This window comes from Arvicola amphibius, chromosome 4 (assembly GCF_903992535.2).
Source record: "Arvicola amphibius chromosome 4, mArvAmp1.2, whole genome shotgun sequence".
Classification (NCBI taxonomy): Eukaryota; Metazoa; Chordata; class Mammalia; order Rodentia; family Cricetidae; genus Arvicola; species Arvicola amphibius.
The window spans coordinates 47,429,643-47,452,342 of record NC_052050.1 but is presented as its reverse complement, the minus strand read 5'-3'; the positions used below and the strand labels follow the sequence as shown (position 1 = coordinate 47,452,342).

Below are 22,700 nucleotides of genomic sequence, written 5' to 3'. Positions count from 1 at the left end.
TCTTTGCCTGTTCAGGTTACGCACAGGGGTTCTGCTTGATTGTATCCCACTTTCCTAGGGGGAACAAGTGAAGAAGGGTGACTGAAATACCACTCCAAGTGATGATGCATTATTCTGATAATGATTTAAAGTGTCTAATATAATAAAATTTAATCAAGAAGCTATTAGTTATCAGGTAGGTAACCTAGCCTTTAAAGGCTATCTATTCAGCCCACCCAAAAGGATATATATATATATATATATATATATATCCTACTGTTATATATATATATATGTATATATATATATATATATTCAAAACAGAGTTTCTCTGTGAAAAAGTCCTGTCTGTCTTGGAACTCACTCTGTAGACCAGGCTGGCCTCTAACTCATGGAGATCCACCTGCCTTTGCATCCTGAGTACTGAGATTAAAGATGTGCACCACTGCCACCCAGCTCCAGCAATAATTTTTAAACAAAGTGAGAGAATAGAAAACCACACACATTGGAATAGCTTTTAAAGGACAGCTTCTCAATAGATATACAAACTTCTGGAAAATTTTAAACTTCTCCAGCCAGCTTTCTATGTGTACTAATATGTGAAAAGTCAGGAAAATGAATCACAATGCCAGTTCCCAGATCTGTTCCAGGGTAATAAAAGAAAGCCTCAGAGTAGTGAACCGTTAGGAAAAAATTCTTACCTATTTAAAAAGGCCTTTATAAAATAAACAGGCTCACATGATCTGAAAGTAACTTTCTTTACTGCTGCTTCTTTAAAAAGCTCTCCTTCAGGAAAACTCTAGCCAATATAAGAGCTGGATATTGAAGGTCATATTTCATTTTTTAAATAAACAATAGAGACAGAGACACATAAGTAATCATAAGGTTTTTCTTTCAGGCTTGAAGAAGTCACACCAACTGTAATCTTGGCAATGCTTAGTTGTCAGACTCACTGATGTTTAGTCTGATAGGCAGATAGAAAGGCACAGAGCAACAGACATTAACCTATACAATATCATAAATATTAAGATAAATTCTTCTACTCTGCATAAATAGAAAACACTATTCTAAGTGAAGTAACCCAGACCCCAAAAGATGAACATGTGATGTACTCACTCATAATCGGTTTCTAGCCATAATTAAAAGACATCGAGCCTATAATTCATGATCCTTGAGAAGATAATAAGAAGGTGAACCCAAAGAAAAACATATAGTTATCCTCCTGGATATTGGAAGTAGACAAGATTGCCGGGTAAACATTGGGAACTTGAGGGTGGGGTGGGATGGGGGCAAAGGGAGATGGGGAGAGAAAAGCGTGAAGGGGAGGATGAGGAGAGCTTGGGGGAATGTGATGCTTGGGATATAGGGAGGGTGGATATGGGAGCAGGGAAGCATATATCTTAATTAAGGGAGCCATCTTAGGGTTGTCACGAGACTTGACTCTAGAGGGGTTCCCAGGTATCCAGGGAGATGCCCCCAGCTAGTTCCTTGGGCAGCTGAGGAGAGGGAGCCGATAAAGGCCAGATCCTATAACCATACTGATGAATATCTTGCATATCACCATAGAACCTTCACCTGGCAATGGATGGAGATAGAGACAGAGCCCCACACTGGAGCACCGGACTGAGCTCCCAAGGTCCAAGTGAGGAGCAGAAGGAGGGAGAACATGAGAAAGAAAGTCAGGACTGTGAGGGGTGCGTTCACCCACTGAGACGGTGGGACAGAACTAACGGGAGATCACCAAGTCCAGTTGGAATAGGACTGATGGAACATGCGACCAAACCGGACTCTCTGAATGTGGCTGATGGTGGAGGCTGACTGAGAAACCAAGGACAATGGCAATGGGCTTGGACGCTATTGGGCATGGACGGGCTCTGTGTGAGCCTTGTCGGTTTGGTTGCTCACCTTCCTGGACCTGGGGGTGGGGTTGGGAGGACCTTGGACTTAACATAGTGTAGGGAACCCTGATGGCTCTTTTGCCTGGAGAGGGAGGGAGTGGGGGTATGGGTGGAAGGGAGGGGAGGGAAAGGGGAGGAGATGGAAATTTTTAATAAAAAATGATGAAAAAATATAAATAAATAAAAAGCTAGAAAACAAAGAAAAAAAGAAGAGTAAAGAGGACATTATGAGATAAATTTATAATATATTATTATAAGAAGAATAGGTGATGACATTAGAAAAATGTTGTGCTTGGAATATTTGGATGATTTGGGGCATCATAGGATCATGATACATATTTAAAAGTTATAGTGCAGTCAACATAGAAATTTGTATAATATAAAATCTTGGGAAAATTGGGAATCAATCTACTTCAAGGACCCAGCAGAGTTTGGAAAGTGAAGCCTGGACACCAACCCAACTACTGAACACTCCACATACAATCTGTCTTGCCTGTAAGATGTACTGTTAGTGGTGGTCCAGAACTTGTGGGAGTTAAGCCAATTAAACTTTGGTTTAACTTGAGGCCCACTCCACAACAGAAAACTCATGCCCTGCACTGCCTAGATGGCCAGAAACCAGGGACTAAATAACCCAGAACACTAGGATTGAACCAACCACCCCTAGCTAAACATTAATTAAATGATTCCTAATGATACTTCACTATACCTATAGATCAATACCATGTCTAATTGTCATTAGAGAGGGTTCATTGGAAAGCAGATTGGAACAGTTGCAGAAACTGAAAGCCAGACATTCTGTAGAGAGAGTCTAAATTGGAGGTCTCAATCAATTTTCTCTTCTGATCTCATTTTAAGTGGATATTAACTTGCCTTAGTTTTTCTATTGCTGTGAAGAAACAGCATGACAACAGAAACTCTTATAAAGGAAAACACTTAATTGAGGTAGCTCACACTTTCAGAGATTTAGTCCATTATCCTCATGTTGGCACATGGTAGCTTGCAGGCAGATATGCTGTTGGAGAAGGAGGTGAGATATCTTCATCTTGATCAGCTGGCACCAGGATGTGAACTGTAACATTGGGCATAGCTTGAGAACAGGAGACCCAAGAGTTACACATTTCCCCCAACAAGGCTGCAACTATTCTAACAAGTTCATACAGTCTAATAGTGCCACTACCTCTGGGAGCCATTTTCTTTCAAACCTGCACAAACTGTCAGGTAAAGGACAATCATGCTTCAATCCACAGATCCAGAGAGGCCAAATTAGAAGGATGGCTTAAGGGGAGATGCAAATATCTTTCTTGGATAAAGAAATAAAATAGATATTCAGGATGGACCGGGTACAAATGGGGGTGGAAACAACAAGGATTCGGTGAAGGGAATAAGAAGGGAAAGAGAACTGGGAGAAACAACTGGAACCAGGGGCAATTTAGTGGCAGGCCAGAAACACAGTATAATGGAAACCCTCTGGAATCGATTAGGGTGATGTTAGCTAAGACTCCTAGAAAGAGGGCTATAGAGACTGAACACGCCATGTTCTATAACCAGACAAGTTGTCTAGTGGAGGGATTGGGACATTAAAACAACTGCAAAAATGTCTGAACTACACTTTGTCTGGATAGCAAGATTTGCCATGGTAAAAGTGGCACAGAAAATATGGGAGTGACCAACCAATAACTGATCCAGCCTAAGACCCATGCTGTGAGTGAGAGTACACCCCTGGCATTGCCTGGAGGAAGAGCAACCAAAAGCTAGATGGGCTAGAGGCTCATGATAGAACCAAACAGAACAGAAAGAAATAAATGCAATAATCCCCTATGTATCAGTTACGCTCCATAAAGCCACCTATGAAAATAGAGGCAGAGACCCGCAGCCAAACATTAAGCAGAATTAAGTGATAAACATAGTTTCAATGAAAAAAGGAATATAAGGATTGAAAATCTGATACAACAGAAGATCTTATCTAATACTTTTCTAGAATCACACTTGCAAGGCAGTGTATGACATCACTAAGTCAGCAAGGTCCACTTCCTAACTGAACTCTTCTTTTCAAATAAAATTATTATGGAATATGTTCTGTTGTGTGGGTACAATTGTAGGGATACATTTTGTAATATTAGTATCAATGTATTAATTATATATTAATATATTAATTAATAGATGAATTTAATTAAAAATCCCAGTTTTACCATTATAAACTGATTATCTTCTTGCAACAGACTCTTAGCAGGGACTCTTTTAGATCTCTGTTCCTTGGACTCTACATGAAAGGTTTCAGCATGGGACTTAATAGTGAGATTAGCATAGAAATTTATCATAATATATTGGGAAGGAATAAAGATCAGCCCAAACAGTAACTTGTAAGTAAACTTTTCAAGAATCACACATGCAAGGCAAAGGAAGGCATCATTCTAAGTCAACAAAGTCCTGTTCCATACCTGAACTATTTTGCAAAACTGCCTTTTGCAAATGGAAATGTAAGTTCTTGAATGCTGATTTCATTGTAGGAATACATTTTGTAATATTAGCATCAATATATTTATTAGGTAAATTTAAGTAAAAGACCCAGTGCTGCAATTATAGGCAGATTTTCTTCTTGCAAAGGACTCTTATCAGGGCCTCTTTTATGTCTCTGTTCCTCAGGCTGTAGATGAAGGGGTTCAGCATGGGAGTCACCACTGTGTACATCATGGCCATGACAGTCTCCTTGACAGTAGACTTATTAGTTGATGGACATAGGTAGAGACCAATAATTTCTCCATAGAACAGTGAGACCACAGACAGGTGGGAGCCACAGGTGGAGAAGACCTTGTGGATAACCTGAGCAGATGAAACCTTTAGGATGGAGCAGACAATTTTTACATAGGATACAATGATGAGTGAGAATGGGATGACACTAACAAGTCCCCCCATTATAAATATCATTAATTCATTAATATAAGTGTCAGAGCAGGCCAACTTGAGCAGAGCAGATGTGTCACAGAAAAGGTGCTGGATCATGTTGTCCTTGCAGAATGACAATCTAGCCAAGAGTATGGTATGTAACATGGAATTCAGCATGTTAAGCACCCAGGACAGAACTACCAGACACACAGAGTTTGGGGCTCATGGTGCTGGTGTAATGAAGGGGAGAGCAGATGGCCACATAGCGGTCATAGGCCATGACCACAAGGAGGAGTTTTCCAAGTTTCCAAAAAAAAAAATAAAAAAGTACATTTGTGTCAAACAGCCTGCATAGGAGATGGATGGGTCCTGGCTCCCCATGTTCTGCAGCAATTTGGGCATTGTGACAGAGGAAAAGCAGAAGTCAGAGAAGGACAAGTTGCTGAGAAAGAAGTACATGGGTGTGTGGAGATGGGAGTCCAGTAGAATGAGGATGATAAGAAGGTTCCCCAGGACAGTGGTGAGGTACATGGCCAGGAACAGGGCATAGAACAGGTGCTGGTGCTCTGGGGGGATGGGCAGGCCCTGGAGGATGAAGTGAGATATGACAGTTTGATTTTTCACTATCATTCTTATTATCTGGTATCCTCTTGGGGAAAATTAGGATCCTTTATATTTAAAAAATGAACCTATATTTTGGATATATTTTGTACAAAAATAGAACTGACAATGATTATAGTGACTATATCCTCAAACTCCAAATGTCTGTAATCATTATAATTATCAATGATTTTACCCAACTTTTTAAAAACATGATTCTATCTCCCATCATTTTCTATAGAGATCTATGCATTTTCTACTGAGATACAAGCACACTAATGCTTCTCTCTCCAGCGTCCTGCTCAACTGTTGCTTATTTATTTGTTATTTGCTGTATGTTAATTTGTATATCTATGTGATTGAAAAATTTGATGAACTTTGTCATCATAATTTTATATATAGGTTTCAAAAGAATACGCATGCTCCAGTGCCTTAGATTACCATTTCAAAATCAGATGTGCATTTCTCTGTAACACATAGATTTCAGCTTCCCTGGCTACTAACCATCTTCTTTTCTGCATGTGTGATAGGCATCAGGATCTCAAAAGCCCCAAGTGAAATTCATGTCTTCACTCTGTTGTCTTCCAATGTATTCCTCAATCTCTTCACTCTCCAGTCTCTCACTTAAGAGAAATCCAAGTTTGAGTCAGAAATCTCTGAATTTGGGTCTATTTCCTTCTTCTTATTTTGAACTTCTGTCATACACATACAGTGTCTCCCCTTCATTCTGCGCCTATTTTATCCGTCTTCTGTGTGATTATATCTGTATAACAATATCACCCCTGTCTTTACTGGAACACAGAATAAAATTCAGTTTCTATTTTTGTTCTTATGTGTCTTGCCACTTCTCTTCTTCAACATGCTTCATTTATGCATTATAACAGATGTTCAATAAAATATTGTCTGATTTATTCTTAACATTACCACCGTTGCTCCGAGGATAAGGATAAAGCTCCTACTAGAGACACAAACACTGTTACATATACACACATATGTCAGTGATAATTCCCTGTATGCTTTCACAGTGACACTTGTATTTCTGTCTTCATCAATACTGGTGTTAAAACTCTTCCCCTCCCCCATCTTAGAGTTGTTTATCTACTTTACTATCACCTTTTCCCCTCTTTGCCACCTTCCTTTGGTTCATCCTCAATTGTATGAAAAGTGTATTACTTAACACATACACAGCTAAATTTATTATTTCCCCTAAATAAGACCTTCAGCCACATCCCGTAACATCCTACATGTATCCAGTGCACTTACTTTAATCACTGCTTTAAGCTAGCTTTATATCAGTTGCAATCTATGTGCATTAGAGGTCTTATTTGACTTCATTCTGTTTGGCTATTTACAATTTTTCCTAATCTTTAATTAGGGCCAGTACATGTCATGATATATGACTTTGTCCAGTGAATTTTTTTTTTGCTTGGTGCTCAAACTGATATGAATTTTTTCAACTTGATTGGTAGAAAATTCCCCATTTCAGTTGTAATCCTTGAACAGGTAGCATTAAAGTTTAGATTCTATGATGAGCATCAGAGATCTACTGTGGTATATGAACAGTGTTAGGGCTTTTAATTTGCATCACTCCTCAGTAACACTGATATGTCCAAGTCACATACATTTGCTTTAATCCACAAAATGCCATTGATAATGGTGCATAAAACAAATAGATGAAAAATTTTTATGAAATATACAGAAGGAACAAATTTACTTCGGAATCTTCAATTAAGTAATTCCTCAGATGACTATGGTCTATGTGATAGTTGACTTACTCATCAAGAGGATTAAGCCCAATACCAATTTAGACAAATTCTAGTTAGTAATAAGATATTCTATAAATGTCATTAAAATATGTAGATTTTGCATTAACAACTAACACTTTATAAAATGAGCTTTATTCAGTTGGACACAATAATTAGGGGAAAAGGACAATACACTGTAGAAAAAAAATCTTCATTTCTGCCTTAGATATAAGTCTATAAACTTCACTCTTCTCAGAAGCCCCAATATTCTACACAGTTTTCACATATTCACCTTATCAATCACTAATCTATGCAGTCAGTATCCTGTCACATGCATGTGCACACACACACACACACACACACACACACATACAAACACACATCATTCTGTGAGTCTGGATAATACTGTTTAATGAATCTATCACATGTCTCAAATCTGACAATACAGGAGAAACATCAAGAGTTGTAAGCAACTTTCTGTGAAATGCTACAATCAAGCCTGTCTGCTTGTGACTTCACAGACTGACAAACTTTAATGCAGCTGAATCCAGAGTCTGTACACTTAGATATTACGTATTAGCCTGGCAGAGCGGAAAAATATGTAGGGAAAAATCATTTTAAAAGATGCTCTCTTTATGGATCCAAAACTGGCACACTCTGACTCTTTCCTGCTAACACTCTGGGGTGTGTTGCTCAGGTTGAAATAAGCTGCTCAAGTTGGATTGGGGCATAGGAGTTGTGGCGCTGTCCCCGGGTACAGACTTCCAAGGAGCAGTGTAACCCAGGCTACAGAGGTATGGCCTCTCGGTATAACCTTGGGACTGTGCCTCCTTGAGCCATCACCAGCCGACAGGGGAGGAGGCCCATGAGGGTGGCTGTAAAAATTATGCCAGAAGAACCCGAGAGCACTGACAGTACTTGTTAGCACATGGTGAACTGGTAAGAAATGTTCCCCAGGGTGGTGGTGATGGTGACATTTACCAGTGTTTAACCAATGACAAAGCCATCAGGATGGCAGCAGCATTGATTAGGTACGGAATGGGCAACTCTAGCAAAGGAACCAGAGGGGGGTATTGCTTCCCGCCAAGCCCACCAGGCTTGCCCCCAGCCTGTGGTCTTCCCTTTGGCCCGCTTTGCCCATTCCTCTTCCGGGATACTAAGGGAGAATGCAGGTCACAGGCACTTGCTGGCTGGTCATCTTCCAGTTCACATTCTGGCATCAAATGTGCCACCGCTGCTGCTCTCGAGGCTTAAAACCGGCTCTACTAGCCACTTGATTCCCAGACCTTCCCATGACCCTCATCAGTTACCTTCCTGTGACTACGGCCACCACTGGGTGTACTTTCTTTCAGTGCCTGTCCCCTACTCAAACTCCACAGTCCGTTCCTGTCCTCCATAATCACCCCACCTCCCCGATACTTTCCACCTGCATCTCCTTTCCCAGGAAACATCCCAGCTATATTCCTGATGCCCATCCCCTCCTCCCCACATCTCATTCCTTGCAGCCTTCAGCCAGTCTCCTTCTCCCACTATTTCCCAGACTCCTCTACTCCATGAAATCTGAATCCTTCTGTAAAAGTTGATGAAATTAAAAAAAATCTAAAATTCATGGAAAAATCAGTTTACAGTTGTGTTTCATAATACAAGGAGTCTCTAACAAAAGAAGACAACAGAGGGGTGGTAAATAAATTGTGATAGGCCTTTTCACTGATAGTGTTCCCACCACAGATAATGACATGTATTAAAAGGAAAGTAATTGCAAAATTATGAGCCCAAACAACACCATACAATGGTTTATAGACTATGTGATGGGCCTGCAGTCAGACCAGACCAAAGTCATGGCCTCTCTAGTTGGGTATATTTTTAGGTCAAACTCATCTATTAGTGGTTTAATCTATATTAAAAGACAACTGAAAATTTTGAATGCTTTTTTGTGTCTATGTAACAAAATATATGTGAAAAACTTAGCATTTTAGTCTCTTGTTAAGTGCATAGCTGAGCGGCATTGCAGCCATTCATACAATTGTTGTTAACCACTGGTCATTCCCAAAGCTGTCATCATCACAGACAGGAGCCTTGCTCTCAGTAGACACTGATACCCTGGCCTCTCCTCCTGCTTGCCTGGGGCAAATTCTGTCCTACTTCCTCATTCTGTGGATTTGACGGATGGTACCTAGTGTAAGTGGAATCACCACAAAAAAAGTTGTCTCTTTGTGCCTGGCTTATTTCACTTAGAGTAGTGTTTGCAAGGATCCCCAGTGTCGTGCTCAGGTTTTAAAGTTTTAGCAAGGCCACAAGTCTTTGGTCACTTTTGTTTATGAGGGATTTTCTAAACTAGGTTATTGAGGTAGAAGACTCCCCTAAGGAGAAATGGTTCATCGCATGGGCTAGGGTCCTGGACTTACTTAAAAGAGAGAGTCAATCTGGTGTGGAAAGTTCTTCTGTATATGTGTTGCTTTTATTGGTTAACAAAGAGGTTGCTTTCAGCCAGCGACTTAACAGAATGTAGCCAGGGTGGAAGAGTTATAGAGAGAGAAAGTAGGCAGAGCCAGTGAGAAGCCAAGTAGCTGCCCGCAGGAGACAGACACACCAGAATCTTGCCGGTAAGCAAGAACCACGTGGTAATACACAGATTAATGGAAATGGGTTCATTTAAAATATAAGAGTTAGCCAGAAATATGCTTAAGCTATTGGCCAAACAGTATTGCAATTGACACAGATATCTATGTGGTTATTTCGAGTCTGGGCAGCCAGGAACAAACGAGCAGTCTCTGCCAACATGCATCCCTGTTCTTTGTTTCCTGGTTTGGACTCAATGTGACCAGCCACTTCCTGCTTCTTTGTCCTAATGTGCCTCAGTTTACCGGAGCACTTTAAACTAAAGCATCCCTTTCCTTCAGGTGCTCTCATGGGCTATTTTGTTGCAGCAAACAAGACAAGTAAGTAATCTCTTCTTCTGTGAGGCAGAATAACATCTGATTACATGTGAGCCATGTTTTACTTACCTGCTTGTTGAGAAATATTTTAAAGTGTTTAGAAAAACACTCATCCATCCTGTGTTACAAATGTGCTGTGACACTTTGTGATGATATTTTGTTTGTGATTTAACAAATATAGCTTGAAGCTTACCTACTAGTTAACCATAGAGACCAGGCAGTGGTGGCACATACCTTTTATCCCAGTACTTGGGAGTCACAAGCCTTTCTTCACAACACTAGGAAGGTGGAGACAGGAAAGGATGTGACTGGGTGGAGAGAGGAATATAAGGCGGGAGGAGACAATGTTCAAGGCTGAATTCAATCTGAAGATTCGTAGAGACAGGATCTTGCCACTTCAGTCTGAGGATTTCATAGAGGTAAGAACTAGTGGCTGGCTGTTCTGCTTCTCTGATCTTTCAGCTTTCACCCCCTAATAGCTGACTCTGGGCTTTTATTATTAACACGAATTAGAATTCACACTACAGCAGGTCAAAATTATTGTTATTGCTATGTAGAACATTCAAAAAAAGAAAATATATTGATCATGTTTTCTTCCTTTTCTATATTTATTTGCATTTCTTCTTAATGTGGTTGGACAATTAAAACTTATTTTAATGATACATAATTTTATCCCTCTTTTCTCCATATTCTCACCAAATTGTTCAGAAAGGGAAGAAGGAAAGAGGGAGGATGACCTGGGTGGTGCAGGTCATCTAAGCTCTGGGCCAGTGGAGGCAGAAGATCCAGTTCAAGATCATCCTCAGCTACATAGGAAGTTCACGGCCAGCCTGGGAAACATGAAACCTTATTTCAAAAACGAAAATGGACAAGAGTATGCATACTGCCTAAACCATCTTTTGATGATATTTCTTCTGATTATATAAAACTGAAAACCCATTAAAGAAGCAGAAGGGGAATAATGATTAAGTCTCTATCACCTGGCTGGTACACTATCAGTTTGGCCAATCCAGTTCTTCCCCTACCCCACCAGACCCTGGCTTTGCTCCTAGAGGGCTCTAATACAAATCCCAGCACCATGCTGCTTAGTCTGTAACTCTTTCATTGTAACACCTAAGGCAACCAAACCATTTTCAATATCACCAAGTATTCAGTCACTGCTTCACTTTTCCTAATTGCCTTATGCCTTTTTAAGTTTGTTTGAATTAAGAGTCAGACCAAATCAATACATTGCAATTGGTTGATGTATTTCTAATGTTCCCAACTGTGATTTTCCTTCATTTTCTGTTCTGACATTTTCTGCTTGGAAGAAGTGAGCCATTAGTGTATCTTTCTCTTGTCTGGATTTGCCCATGACACCCTTGAGGGACTTCTTGTGTTCCTTTGACCCCTGTATTTCCTGTAAACTTTAGGTTGCAGCCTGAGGCTCTGTCTTAGATGAAGGCTATCAGATCTACTAGCCATTGTTTTAAATACTGCCTGGAGTGATAATTTTCTACAACAGGACTAGTTGTAGTTGTAGTGTCTTGTTAATTTTTGTCAAGCTGGCTTGAGGCCCTTGCTTCTGCTATGACAAGGTAATCCTGTCCACTTACTAGGGCACTGGTAAGTTTTCCTGCTGGAGAATGTTCTTTTGGATGTAGTAAGAGGTTGTTCAGGTCTTTGTCATTTGTGTCTCTGCAGCATCTAACACTGGATTGCCATATCCGGAAACAGCAACACAGTATCTGATAGCATTGCCCTTCTTGTCTCTTTCTAGGCCCCTAAGGCTGTCCTTAGGCCTCATGTCTTCTGTACTGGCTGGTTATGTGTGTCAGCACAACACAAGCTAAAGTCACCAGAGGAAGGAGCCTCAGCCGAGGAAATGCCCTCTTGCAATCCAGCTGGAAGGCATTGTCTCATTAAGTGGTCAATGAAGGAGGGCCCAGTCTACGGTGGTGGTGCCGGTCCTGGGCTGGTGGTCCTGGGTTCTATAAGAAAGCAGGCCGAGGACTGCGGAAGTCCTGCTTGCCGAGTAGTCATCGCTGCAGTTGCCCCTCCGTTGTTGTGGTTGCTTCTTCAAAGTCCACAGCTCCGGCCCCCCAGTGCCTCCCACCGCCATGAAGTAGATGTTTAAGGAGGAATACTCGCTGGAACATAGACGCGTGGAATCTGCGAAGATCAGAGCGAAGTACCCCGACCGGATTCCCATGATCGTGGAAAAGGTCTCAGGCACTCAGATTGTTAACACTGACAAAAGGAGGTACTTGGTTCCATCTGACATCACTGTTCATGTGGATCATCAGGAAAAGGATTCAGCTTCCTTCTGAGAAGACGATCTTCCTGTTTGTGGACAAGACAGTCCCACAGTCCAGCCTAACTATGGGGCAGCTTTACCAGAAGAAAAAGGATGAAGATGTATTCTTGTGTGTGGCCTACAGCGGAGAGAACACTTTTGGCTTCTGAGCGCCACTGCTGGGCGAGGTGCACTGTTCCTGCTTGTGTATCTTGGAATAACTGGCTGTTTTCAGTTACTCCACCAGAGCCTCTGTGCATTTGAACTGGATTTATTTCTTAATATATTGGAAGGTTTGGTTTCTTTAGATTAGTATATTATCATACAGAGTTTTATTTTCAGTTTTCTTTTTGTGCATTGACCTCAGGGCTATATGCTCCAAGGAACCTGTTCTCTGGGAATCATATTTAATGAAGATATTTCCATAATGAAGGGAGGTAGGTGTGGCATTAAAGTGAAAAGGAGGGGTGATGCATTGTTCTGGATTATGTTCCAAGTGTTAGGTGGTTAAGTATTGCCAAATGAAATCCTTAGCAATCAGAATACACTTGCTTCACTAGATTTTGCCAACTACAAATCATGTTGGATTAAACTAATCAGTTTTTCTTTCTGAGACTATTAAGGTAAATAATTAACAATAAAACTTCCTCATATAAAGGCAAAAAGAGATAGAGATAGATAGATAGAGAGACAGAGAGAGGCAGAGAGAGAGACAGAGAGAGAGAGAGAGAGAGAGAGAGAGAGAGAGAGAGAGAGAGAGAGAGAGAGAGAGAGAGAGAGAGAGAGAGAGAGAGCAGACTGAGCAAGCCTTGGGAGCAAGCAAGTAAGCAGACTCCTCCATGGCCTCTGCATCAGCTCCTGCTTCCAGGTTCCTGCCCCATTTGAGTTCCTGTCCTGACTTCCTCCAGTGATGAGCAGCGGTACAAAAGTGTAAGCCGAATAAACCCTTTCGTCCCCAACTTGACTTTTGGTCATGGTCTTTTGTCACAGCAGTGGAGACCCTAACTAGGACACCTTGTTCCTCCATACTGACCTCTTCTGATAGTACTCATTGTCAACTTGACACGCCCTAGGAGACAAGACCCTGCTATGTCTTTAAGAAAGTTTCCAGGTGGAGTTAGCAGGGGAGGGACAACCCCTCCTGGAGGCGCACGTCATCCTTCCAGGGTTGGTGGCCTGGATGAATACTGCGGAGAAACCAAGCTAAGTGCGAGCAGAGGCAGCTGGAGGCTTCTAGCTTCCTCACAGCGCTCCTGCTGCCGCCCCCGCGATTAACTACACGCTCAGTGGGTGAGCCTAGAGCACTTGAGATGGCTCAGCGGTGAAGTGCGCTGGCTGCTCTTCCAGAGGTCCTGAGTTCAATTCCCAGCAACCTAAGGGGCTCACAACCATCCATAGTGCGATATGACGCCCTCTTCAGGAATAAAGGAGTATCTCACACTCATCTTGATTAAATAAATAAATAAGCGGAAGTAGAGGGGAAACCGGAAGTAGAAGCAGAAGTAGAAGGCAGAAACGGAAGTAGGGGCGAAACTGGAATTAGGGGCGGGAAGTAAAAGCAGAAGCAGGGGCGAAACTGGAAGTAGAGGCAGAAGTACAAGCGGAAGCGGAAGTAGGGGCGAAACCAGAAGTAAATGCGGAAGTAAAAGTGGAAGAAATAGAGGCAAAACCGAAAGTAGAGGCGGAAGTATAAGCAGAAACAGGATCAGAGGCGTAACCAAAAGTAGAGGTGAAACTGGAAGTAGAGGCGGAGTGCAAGCAGAAGCGGAAGTAGGGGCGAAACCGGAAGTAAATGTGGAAGTAAAGGCTGAAGCGGAAGTAGGGGCGGAATCGGAAGTAAGTGCGGAAGTAAAAGTGGAAGAAGTAGGGACAAAACCGGAAGTAGAGGCAGAAGTAGAGGTGGGATTAGAAGGCAGAAGCGGAAGTAGAGGTTAAACTGGAAGTAGAGGCGGAAGTACAAGCGGAAGCAGAAGTAGGGGCGAAGCAGGAAGTACAGGTGAAACCAGAAGCAGAGGTGGGAAGTAAAAGCGGAAGCGGAAATTGGGCCGAAACCGGAAGTATAGGCGGAAGTAGAAGGCAGAAATGGAAGCAGGGGCGAAACCGGAAGTAGAGGCAGAAGTATAAGCAGAAATAGCAGAGGCGTAACCGGAAGTAGAGGCACAACCGGAAGTAGAGGTTAAACCAGAAGTAGAGGCGAAAGTACAAGCAGAAGTGGAAGTATTTGCATGTTGTGAATATGTCCTATTACTATTTGTTAATAATCTGCTTTGGTTTATGACAGGACACAATATACATAGGATAGAAAACTAAACTAAATGCAGGGAGAAAAAAGGCAGAGTCAGACAGATGCCATATAGCTGCTGAAGGAGAAAGATAGCAGAACCTTACCATGAAGTCAAAGCCTCGCACTGAAACACAGGTTAATAGTAATAGGTTAATTTTTAATGTAAGAGCTAGCTAGAAATATGCCTGATTCATTGGTGAAACAGTGTTGTAATTAATATAGTTATATGTGATTATTTGAGTCTGGGAAGCCAAGAAACAAAAGTACAGTCTCCATTTACATATGCAGTTCCAAGAAAACTAAAAAAATAAAGGTGGAAATATGTATATTCATTGACTGGTCAAGTAATTAGCATGCTTCTGTTTGATGGAGCCCACTTTTTTAGAGGGAGAAATGAATCAGTTGACTAGAAAATCAGCCCATGTTATTTTCATTGGTAATGACTTAAAGTGTCTTACATAACAAAAATTTACACAAGAAGCTACAGATAGTTTTAAAAGTTTTGGCTGTGATCCTTGCTTTTAATGGAAGTTCAAACTCTCCAGACCATCCTATAGTAGTTTTGAAGTGCAAGTGGAATGAAACTGTAGAAAATCACACACACACCAGGACAGCTTCCAAATATAGCATCTCAATCCAACATGATTGCCTACCCGCTAAAGGGTTTTGGGCATAGACACAATCTTCTAGTAAATTTAAACTTCATCTGTCAACTTCATATGTGTGCCAAGGAGAAGGGCAGGAATATGGTTTTGTTGTTTGTTTTCTTTACTCCTTTTGTTTCCTGCCACCCAGCTACCAGATATATCACACATGGAGGCTCATTCTTAATTATAAATTATGGTTTATTCCAGCTTGTCTTAACCTAAATTATTCCATCTAATTTTTGCCTCTAGGTTTTTTCCTTTTCTTTTCCTGCATACCTTTTCTTTCCTTTTTACTGTGTCTCATTGTGTAGCTTGGTGGCTGGCCTCTGAATTCCTCTTCCTTCCTCTCTTGTTCCTTGATCCCTCTTTGTGCTCCTCCCAGATTTCCCCTTCTATTTATTCTCTCTGTCCGTCAGTCCCACCTCTTCTTTCTGTTGTTTCACTATTGGCTGTTTAACTCTTTATTATACCATCAGGTGTTTTAGACAGGCACAGTTACACAGCTTCACAGAGTTCAACAAATGCAACATAAACAAAAGTAACACAACTTAAAATAATATTCTACAACAATATGGCAAGTAGATGGAATATTTAATGCTTCCTTAAGCCAAAAGAAAAGCAGTCCATGTTTTTATGCCAGGTAATTCATTTGGTATTCTTACCTATGAATACCATGATAGTACCCTCTACCACCATTACCTCAACTCCTCTAAATGTATGTAAGATGACTTCCTAATGCCCTGTTCTATGAGTTCATCATTGATCATGATTCCATTGGTGGAATTTCTAATTCCTTCTTTCATTGTAGTTATGAACTTGGTGGTCATCTGATGAAGTTCTGTGCATGATTATGAAACACAAATTTTTATCTCCAGGAAATTTCAATCCTTATTGGTCTAATGTTATTGAGTTCCTAGAGATGAGTAACTTATGTTTGTGAATGTTAAAATACTAAGTGTGATCTAAGGATGTATCCAGTATTTTAGAGAGAGTACTACCTGCTCTGGTTGTTAAAAACAGCCATATTTTGCTTGCTAATATAATGGTTTCAGTTACTCCAGAAAAATGATTCATATACTCTCTGTATTTTGATTAACATAAGAAGCAAAAGTGGTTTTATGGTAGGTTTAAGTTACATTCAATCATCTCCAAGGATTGTGATGTTACTTATATAAGAATAATTAAATAGGTGTATTATTTTCAGTTGTTGTTGAGAGAGGGCCCTTGTTCTATACCACCTGGCTAGCTTATACTTGAAATAATCACACAGAAACTGTATTCATTTAAACACTGCCTGGTTCATTAGCTCTAGCCTCTTATGGGCTAACTCTCACATCTTGATTTCACCCATTTCTTTTTTTTCTCATTTTTTATTAAAGATTTCCATCTCCTCCCCTCCTCCTCCCCCTTCCCTCCCCTCCCTTCCACCCATACCCCCACTCTCTCCCTCTTCAGGTCAAAGAGCCATCAGGGTTCCCTTCACTATGTTAAGTCCAAGGTCCTCCCAACTCCCCCTAAGTCCAGGAAGGTGAACAACCAAGCTGACAAGGCTCACAGTGAGCCCATCCATGCTGAAGAGAAAAGGCCATAGCCGTTGTCCTTGGTTTCTCAGTCCTCCTCCACCGTCAGCCACATTCAGAGAGTCTGGTTTGGTCGCCTGTTCCATTAGTCCCATTCCAACTGGACTTGGTGGTCTCCCATTAGTTCTGTCCCACCGTCTCAATGGGTGAACGCACCCCTCACGGTCCTGACTTCCTTGCTCATGATCTCCCTCCTTTTGTTCCTCATCAGGTCCTTGGGTGCTCAGTCCGATGCTCCAATGTGGGGCTCTGTCATTTTCTCCATCCAACGCCAGGTGAAGGTTCTATAGCAGCATTATTTGTAATAGCCAGAACCTGGAAACAACCTAGATGCCCTTCAGTGGAAGAATGGATGAAGAAAGTGTGGAATATATACATATTAGAGTACTACTTGGCGGTAAAAAACAATGACATCTTGAATTTTGCAGGCAAATGGATGGAAATAGAAAACATCATCTTGAGTGAGGTAACCCAGGCCCAAAAAGATGAACATGGGCTGTACTCACTCATAATTGGTTTCTAGCCATAAATAAAGGACATCGAGCCTATAATTCGTGATCCTAGAGAAGCTAAATAAGAAGGTTAATCCAAAGAAAAACATATAGTTATCCTCCTGGATATTGGAAGTAGACAAGATTGCTGGACAAAAAATGGGAACTTGGGGGTGGGGTGGGATGGGGGGATGGGAGGATGGGGAGAGAAAGTGTGAAGTGGAGGATGGGGAGATCTTGGGGGAATAGGATAGTTGGGATATAGGAAGGGTGGATATGGGAACAAGGAATTATATATCTTAATTAAGGGAGCCATTCTAGGGTTGGCAGAGACTTGACTCTAGAGGGGTTCCCAGGTATCCAGGAAGATGCCCCCAGCTAGTTCCTTGGGCAGATGAGGAGAGGGAGCCATAAATGTCCAGATCCTATTGCCATACTCATGAATATCTTGGATTTCACCCATTTCTAATACTCTGTGTTCACCACAAGGTCGTGGCTTACTGTAAAAGATTCAGCATGTCTGACCTGGTGGCTCATGGTGGCTCTCTGACTCTGCTTTCTTCTTCCCAGAATTCAGTTCTGTCTTCTCCGCCTTCCTAAGTTCTTCCCTATGAGGCCAAGCAGTTTCTTTATTAATTAACCAATGAAAGCAACACACAAACAGAAGGACCTCCTACACCATTCAGTGTCTTTGGCTTAAAGGAGAAATTTATGCAGTGGCAGGATAGAAACATAGTATAATGGAAACTCTCTGTAGTCCATTAGAATGATAGCTAAGACTCCCAGTAATAGGGATATGGAGACTGAACATGACATGTCATATAACCAAACAAGATGTCTAGTGGAGTGATTGGAACACTAAACCAACTGCAAGATTTTGGTATATACTTTGTCCTGACAGCAAGATGTGCCATGGTAAAAGCTGCACAGAAAATATGAAAGTGACCAACCAATAACTGGTCCAGCCTGAGACCCATGCTGTGAGTGAGAGTGCACCACTGCCATTACCTGGAGGAAGAGCAACCAAAAGCCAGATGGGCCAGAGACTTATGAGAAAACCAAATAGGTCAGAAAGAAATAAATGCAATGATCTCTATGCAACAGTTATGCTCCATAAAACAACTGGTAAAAATAGAGGCAGAGACCCACAGCCAAACCTTAGGCAGAATTCAGCAACAAATCTATTTCCAATGAAAAAAGGGAATCTAAAGAGTGAAATTCTGATACAACAGTGGCTCTTAGCTAATACTTTTCTAGAATCACACTTGCAAGGCAGTGGATGACGTCAATAAGTCAGCAAGGTCCACTTCCTAACTGAACTACTTTGCAAACTCCCCTTTGCAAATGTAATTATTATGGAATATGTTCTTTTGTGGGGGTCCTATTGTAGGGATGCATTTTGTAATATTGGTATTAATATATTTACTAGATGAACTCAAGTACATTATAAACAGATTTTCTTCTTCTAAAAGACTCTTAGCAGTGACTCATTTCTCTGTTCCTTAGTCTGTAAATTAAAGGGCCCAACATGGGAATTATAGTGAGATTAACAAAGAAATTGTATAATATCACAAAATCTTGGGAAAGAATAGAGATCAGCCAAAACAGTGACTTTTAACTAAAGCTTTTTGAGAATCACATATGCAAGGCAGAGGAAGGCATCACTAGGTCAACAAAGTCTTGTTCCTTGCCCGAACCTCTTTGCAAAACTGTGTTTTTCAAATGGAAATGTATGTACTTGAATGTTGGTTCCATTATAGGGATAAATTTTGTAATATTAATGTCAATATATTTATCAGGTAAATTTAAGTAAAAATCTCAGTACTGCCATTATCGGCAGAATTTCTTCTTGCAAAGGACTCTTGTCAGGGCCTCTTTCATGTCCCTGTTCCTCAGGCTGTAGATGAAGGGGTTCAGCATGGGAATCACTACTGTATACATCATGGCCATGACAGTCTCCTTCACAGTAGAGTTATTAGTTGGTGGACATAGGTAGAGACCAATAATTGTCCCATAGAACAGTGAGACCACAGACAGGTGGGAGCCACAGGTAGAGAAGACCTTGTGGATAACTCGAGCAGATGAAACCTTTAGGATGGAGGAGACAATTTGCACATAGGACAAAATGATGAGTAAGAATGGGATGACAATAATGGGTCCTCCCAAGATAAATATCATTAGTTCATTAATATAAATGTCAGAGCAGGCCAACTTGAGCAGGGCAGATGTTTCACAGAAAAAGTGCTTGATAATGTTGTCCTTACAGAATGACAATGTAGCCAAGAGTAGGGTATGTAACATGGAATACAGCATGTTAATCTCCCACGACAGCACTACCAGACACACACAGAGCTTGGAGCTCATGATGCTGATGTAATGAAGTGGGAAGCAGATGGCCACATAGCGGTCATAGGCCATGACCATAAGAAGGAAGTTTTCCATGTTTCCAAAAAAAATGAAAAAGTACATTTGTGTCAGACAACCTACATAGGAGATGGATGGATCTTGGCTATGCATGTTCTGCAGCAATTTGGGCATTGTGACAGAGGCAAAGCAGAAGTCAGAGAAAGACAAGTTGCTGAGAAAGAAGTACATGGGTGTGTGGAGATGGGAGTCCAGTAGAATGAGGATGATGATGATGAGGTTCCCCATGATGGTGGTGAGGTACATGGCCAGGAACAGGGCATAAAACAGGTGCTGGTGCTCTGGGGGGATGGGCAGGCCCTGGAGGATGAAGTGAGATATGATAGTTTGGTTTTTCACTATCATTTTTGTTATCCAGTATTCCCTTGAGAAAAATTAGGATCCTTTATATTAAAAATTGACCATATATTTTGGGTATGTTTTGTATAAAAAGAGATATGACAATTATTATAGTGACTATATTCTCGAACTCCAAATGTCTGTAATCATTACAATCTTCAATGATTCTTCCCAACTTCTTTACCTGATTCTATCTCCTCTCCTTTTCAAGAGAGATCTATGCATTTTCTACTGAGATACAAACACATTAATGCTTCTCTCTCCATCATCCTGCTCAACTGTTGTTTATTCATTTGTAATTTGCTGTATGTTTTTTGTATATTGATGTGATTGAAAATTTTGATAAAGTTTGTCCTCAAAATTTTATATAGGTTTCAAAAAACCCACATATATTCCGTGCCTTAGATGACCATTTCAAATTCAGATATGCGTGTCTCTGTAACAAATAGATTTATGTCTTCACTCTGTTGTCTCCAAAGCATTCCTCATTTCCTTCCCCCTCTCCAGTCTCTCATTGGACAGTAAAAGAAATTCAGGTTTGAGTCAGAAATCTCCGAGTTTGATCCTTTCATTTCTCCTTACATTAAACTACTGTCATACATCATACAGTGTCTCCCCATCATTCTGCCCTTCTTTTATCCAATCCCTTTCTGTGAGATTACATCTATATATTAGGATCACCTCTTGACTTTACTGGAACACAAAAGCAGATACAGCTCATGTCCATGATCTTATGTCTCTTGAAGCTTCTCTTCTCCCTCAGTATGCTGCATTTACACATTCTAATAGAGGTGTTCAATCAACTGTTGTCTGATTCATTCTTCACATTACCACTGTCGCTCTGAGGATAAGATAAGGACAAAGCTGTTGTCAGGGATGCAAACACTGTTACATATACTCACACTTGCCAGTGGTATACCCCATATGCTTTCACAGGGACACTGGTATTTCTCTCTTCATCAATATTTGAGTTAAATTTCTTTACCCCCTCCATGTTAGAGTTGCTCGTCTACTTTACTGTCGCTTCCTTCTCTCTTCTCCCTCATCATTTGGTTCATCCTCATTTGTATGTTAAGGTATTGCTTATCACATACACAGCTAAATTCATTGTCTCTCCAAACTAAGTAAGACCTTCAGCCATGTCTCATAGGATCCTATATATATCCAATACACTTATTATTTTAGTCACTGATTTAAGCTACCTTTACATCAGTTGTAATCTATGTGTATTTGAGCTCTTATATTCATTCTGTTTTGTTATTTACAATTTTTCTTAATCTCTAACTAGGGCCAGTACATGTCATGATGTATGACTTTGTACAGTGAAATAATTTTGCCTGCTGCTCAAACTGATATAAATTTCTTCAACTTCAATAGTAGAAAATTCCTCATTTCAATTGAAACCTTAGAAAAGATATAATTAAATTTTAAACTCTATATCCAGCATCAGAGATTTGATGTGCACAATGTTAGGGTTAATCATTTCATCACTCCTCGGTAATACTGGTATCTCCAAGTCACATATATATGCTTTAATCCACAAAATGTCATTGATTTTTGTTGCAGAAAACAAATAGGATAAACTTTTTTATAAATTATAAAAAAGGAACAAAGTTAGTTTGAAATCTTCACTTAAGTTACTCTTCAGATGACTATGTTCTGTGTGATAGTTGATAAGCATATCAAGTAGATTAAGACCAATACCAATTTTGGACAAATTCTAGTTGGTAATAAGATATTCTATGAATGTCATTAAAATCTGTAGATTTTGCATTAAACAACTAACACTTTAAAACATGAGCTTCATTCAGTCTGATGAAAGAACTAGGGAAGAGGACAATACACTGTAGAAAAAATTTTATTTCTTCCTTAGATCTAAGTCTATAACCTCCACTTTTTTCAGAAGCCCCAATATTCTACAGTTTTCACATGTTTACCTTATCAGTTGTTAATCTATGCAGACACTATCCTAAGTCACATGCATGTGCACACATACATACAAACAGAGAGAAACACACACACATACACAAATCATTCTGTGATTCTGGATAACACTGGTTAATGAACTTATTGCATGCTTCAAAGCTAACAAAACAGGAGAAACATCAAGAGTTGTAATCAATATTTTTTCTGAAATGCTTCAACTAAGTCTGACTGCTTGTTTCTTCACAAACTGGCAGTGTTCAATGCAACTGAAGCCAGAGTTTGTACACTTAAACATTACATATTAGCCTGGGAGAGGGGTAAAGCATATTGGGAAAAATCATGCACCATTTAAAGATGCTCTCCTTATGGAATCAAAACTGGCATGAAAAATGCAACACTCCTGACTATTCCCAAACATTGATATTACAGGTGTGTGCCACCATCCCCGGTTTCTGCTTCTTCTATAAATGAACAGCACCTTTGTGTTGTGGAGGCATGTGTACATAGATCACAATCCAGAGAATCACCATCAACTGTTACCAATAATAAGTTAATGGAGTTCTTGCCTTCTTAAGATGTTAAGACCACAGTTTTCAAATTTAACAGCACCTGTAAATACCAAGGGGCATGTTTCTAACAGTTGGTACCCCTGTATAACATCTTGGATTATGAAGAGGATCTAATTCGATT

General features: G+C 40.5%; 1 protein-coding gene and 2 pseudogenes across 1 annotated transcript; 1 reads left to right on the top strand and 2 right to left on the bottom strand.

Moving 5' to 3' along the window:
* Positions 1–4,457: 4,457 nt before the first annotated feature.
* On the bottom strand, positions 4,458–5,393 carry LOC119813672 (annotated as a pseudogene).
* Positions 5,394–12,143: 6,750 nt separating this feature from the next.
* Positions 12,144–12,489, top strand: LOC119813610 (annotated as a pseudogene).
* A 6,662-nt stretch (positions 12,490–19,151) lies between these two features.
* Positions 19,152–20,093, bottom strand: LOC119811993 (olfactory receptor 1468-like). Its single transcript, XM_038326279.1, has one exon. It carries the CDS (start codon positions 20,088–20,090, stop codon positions 19,152–19,154), a length of 939 nt encoding a protein of 312 aa, XP_038182207.1. The 5' UTR covers positions 20,091–20,093.
* Positions 20,094–22,700: the final 2,607 nt, after the last annotated feature.

Bases quoted from the DNA above. Each gene is read 5' to 3' on its own strand.
- LOC119811993 (XM_038326279.1), bottom strand. From the start codon at position 20,090: ATGATAGTGAAAAACCAAACTATCATATCTCACTTCATCCTCCAGGGC.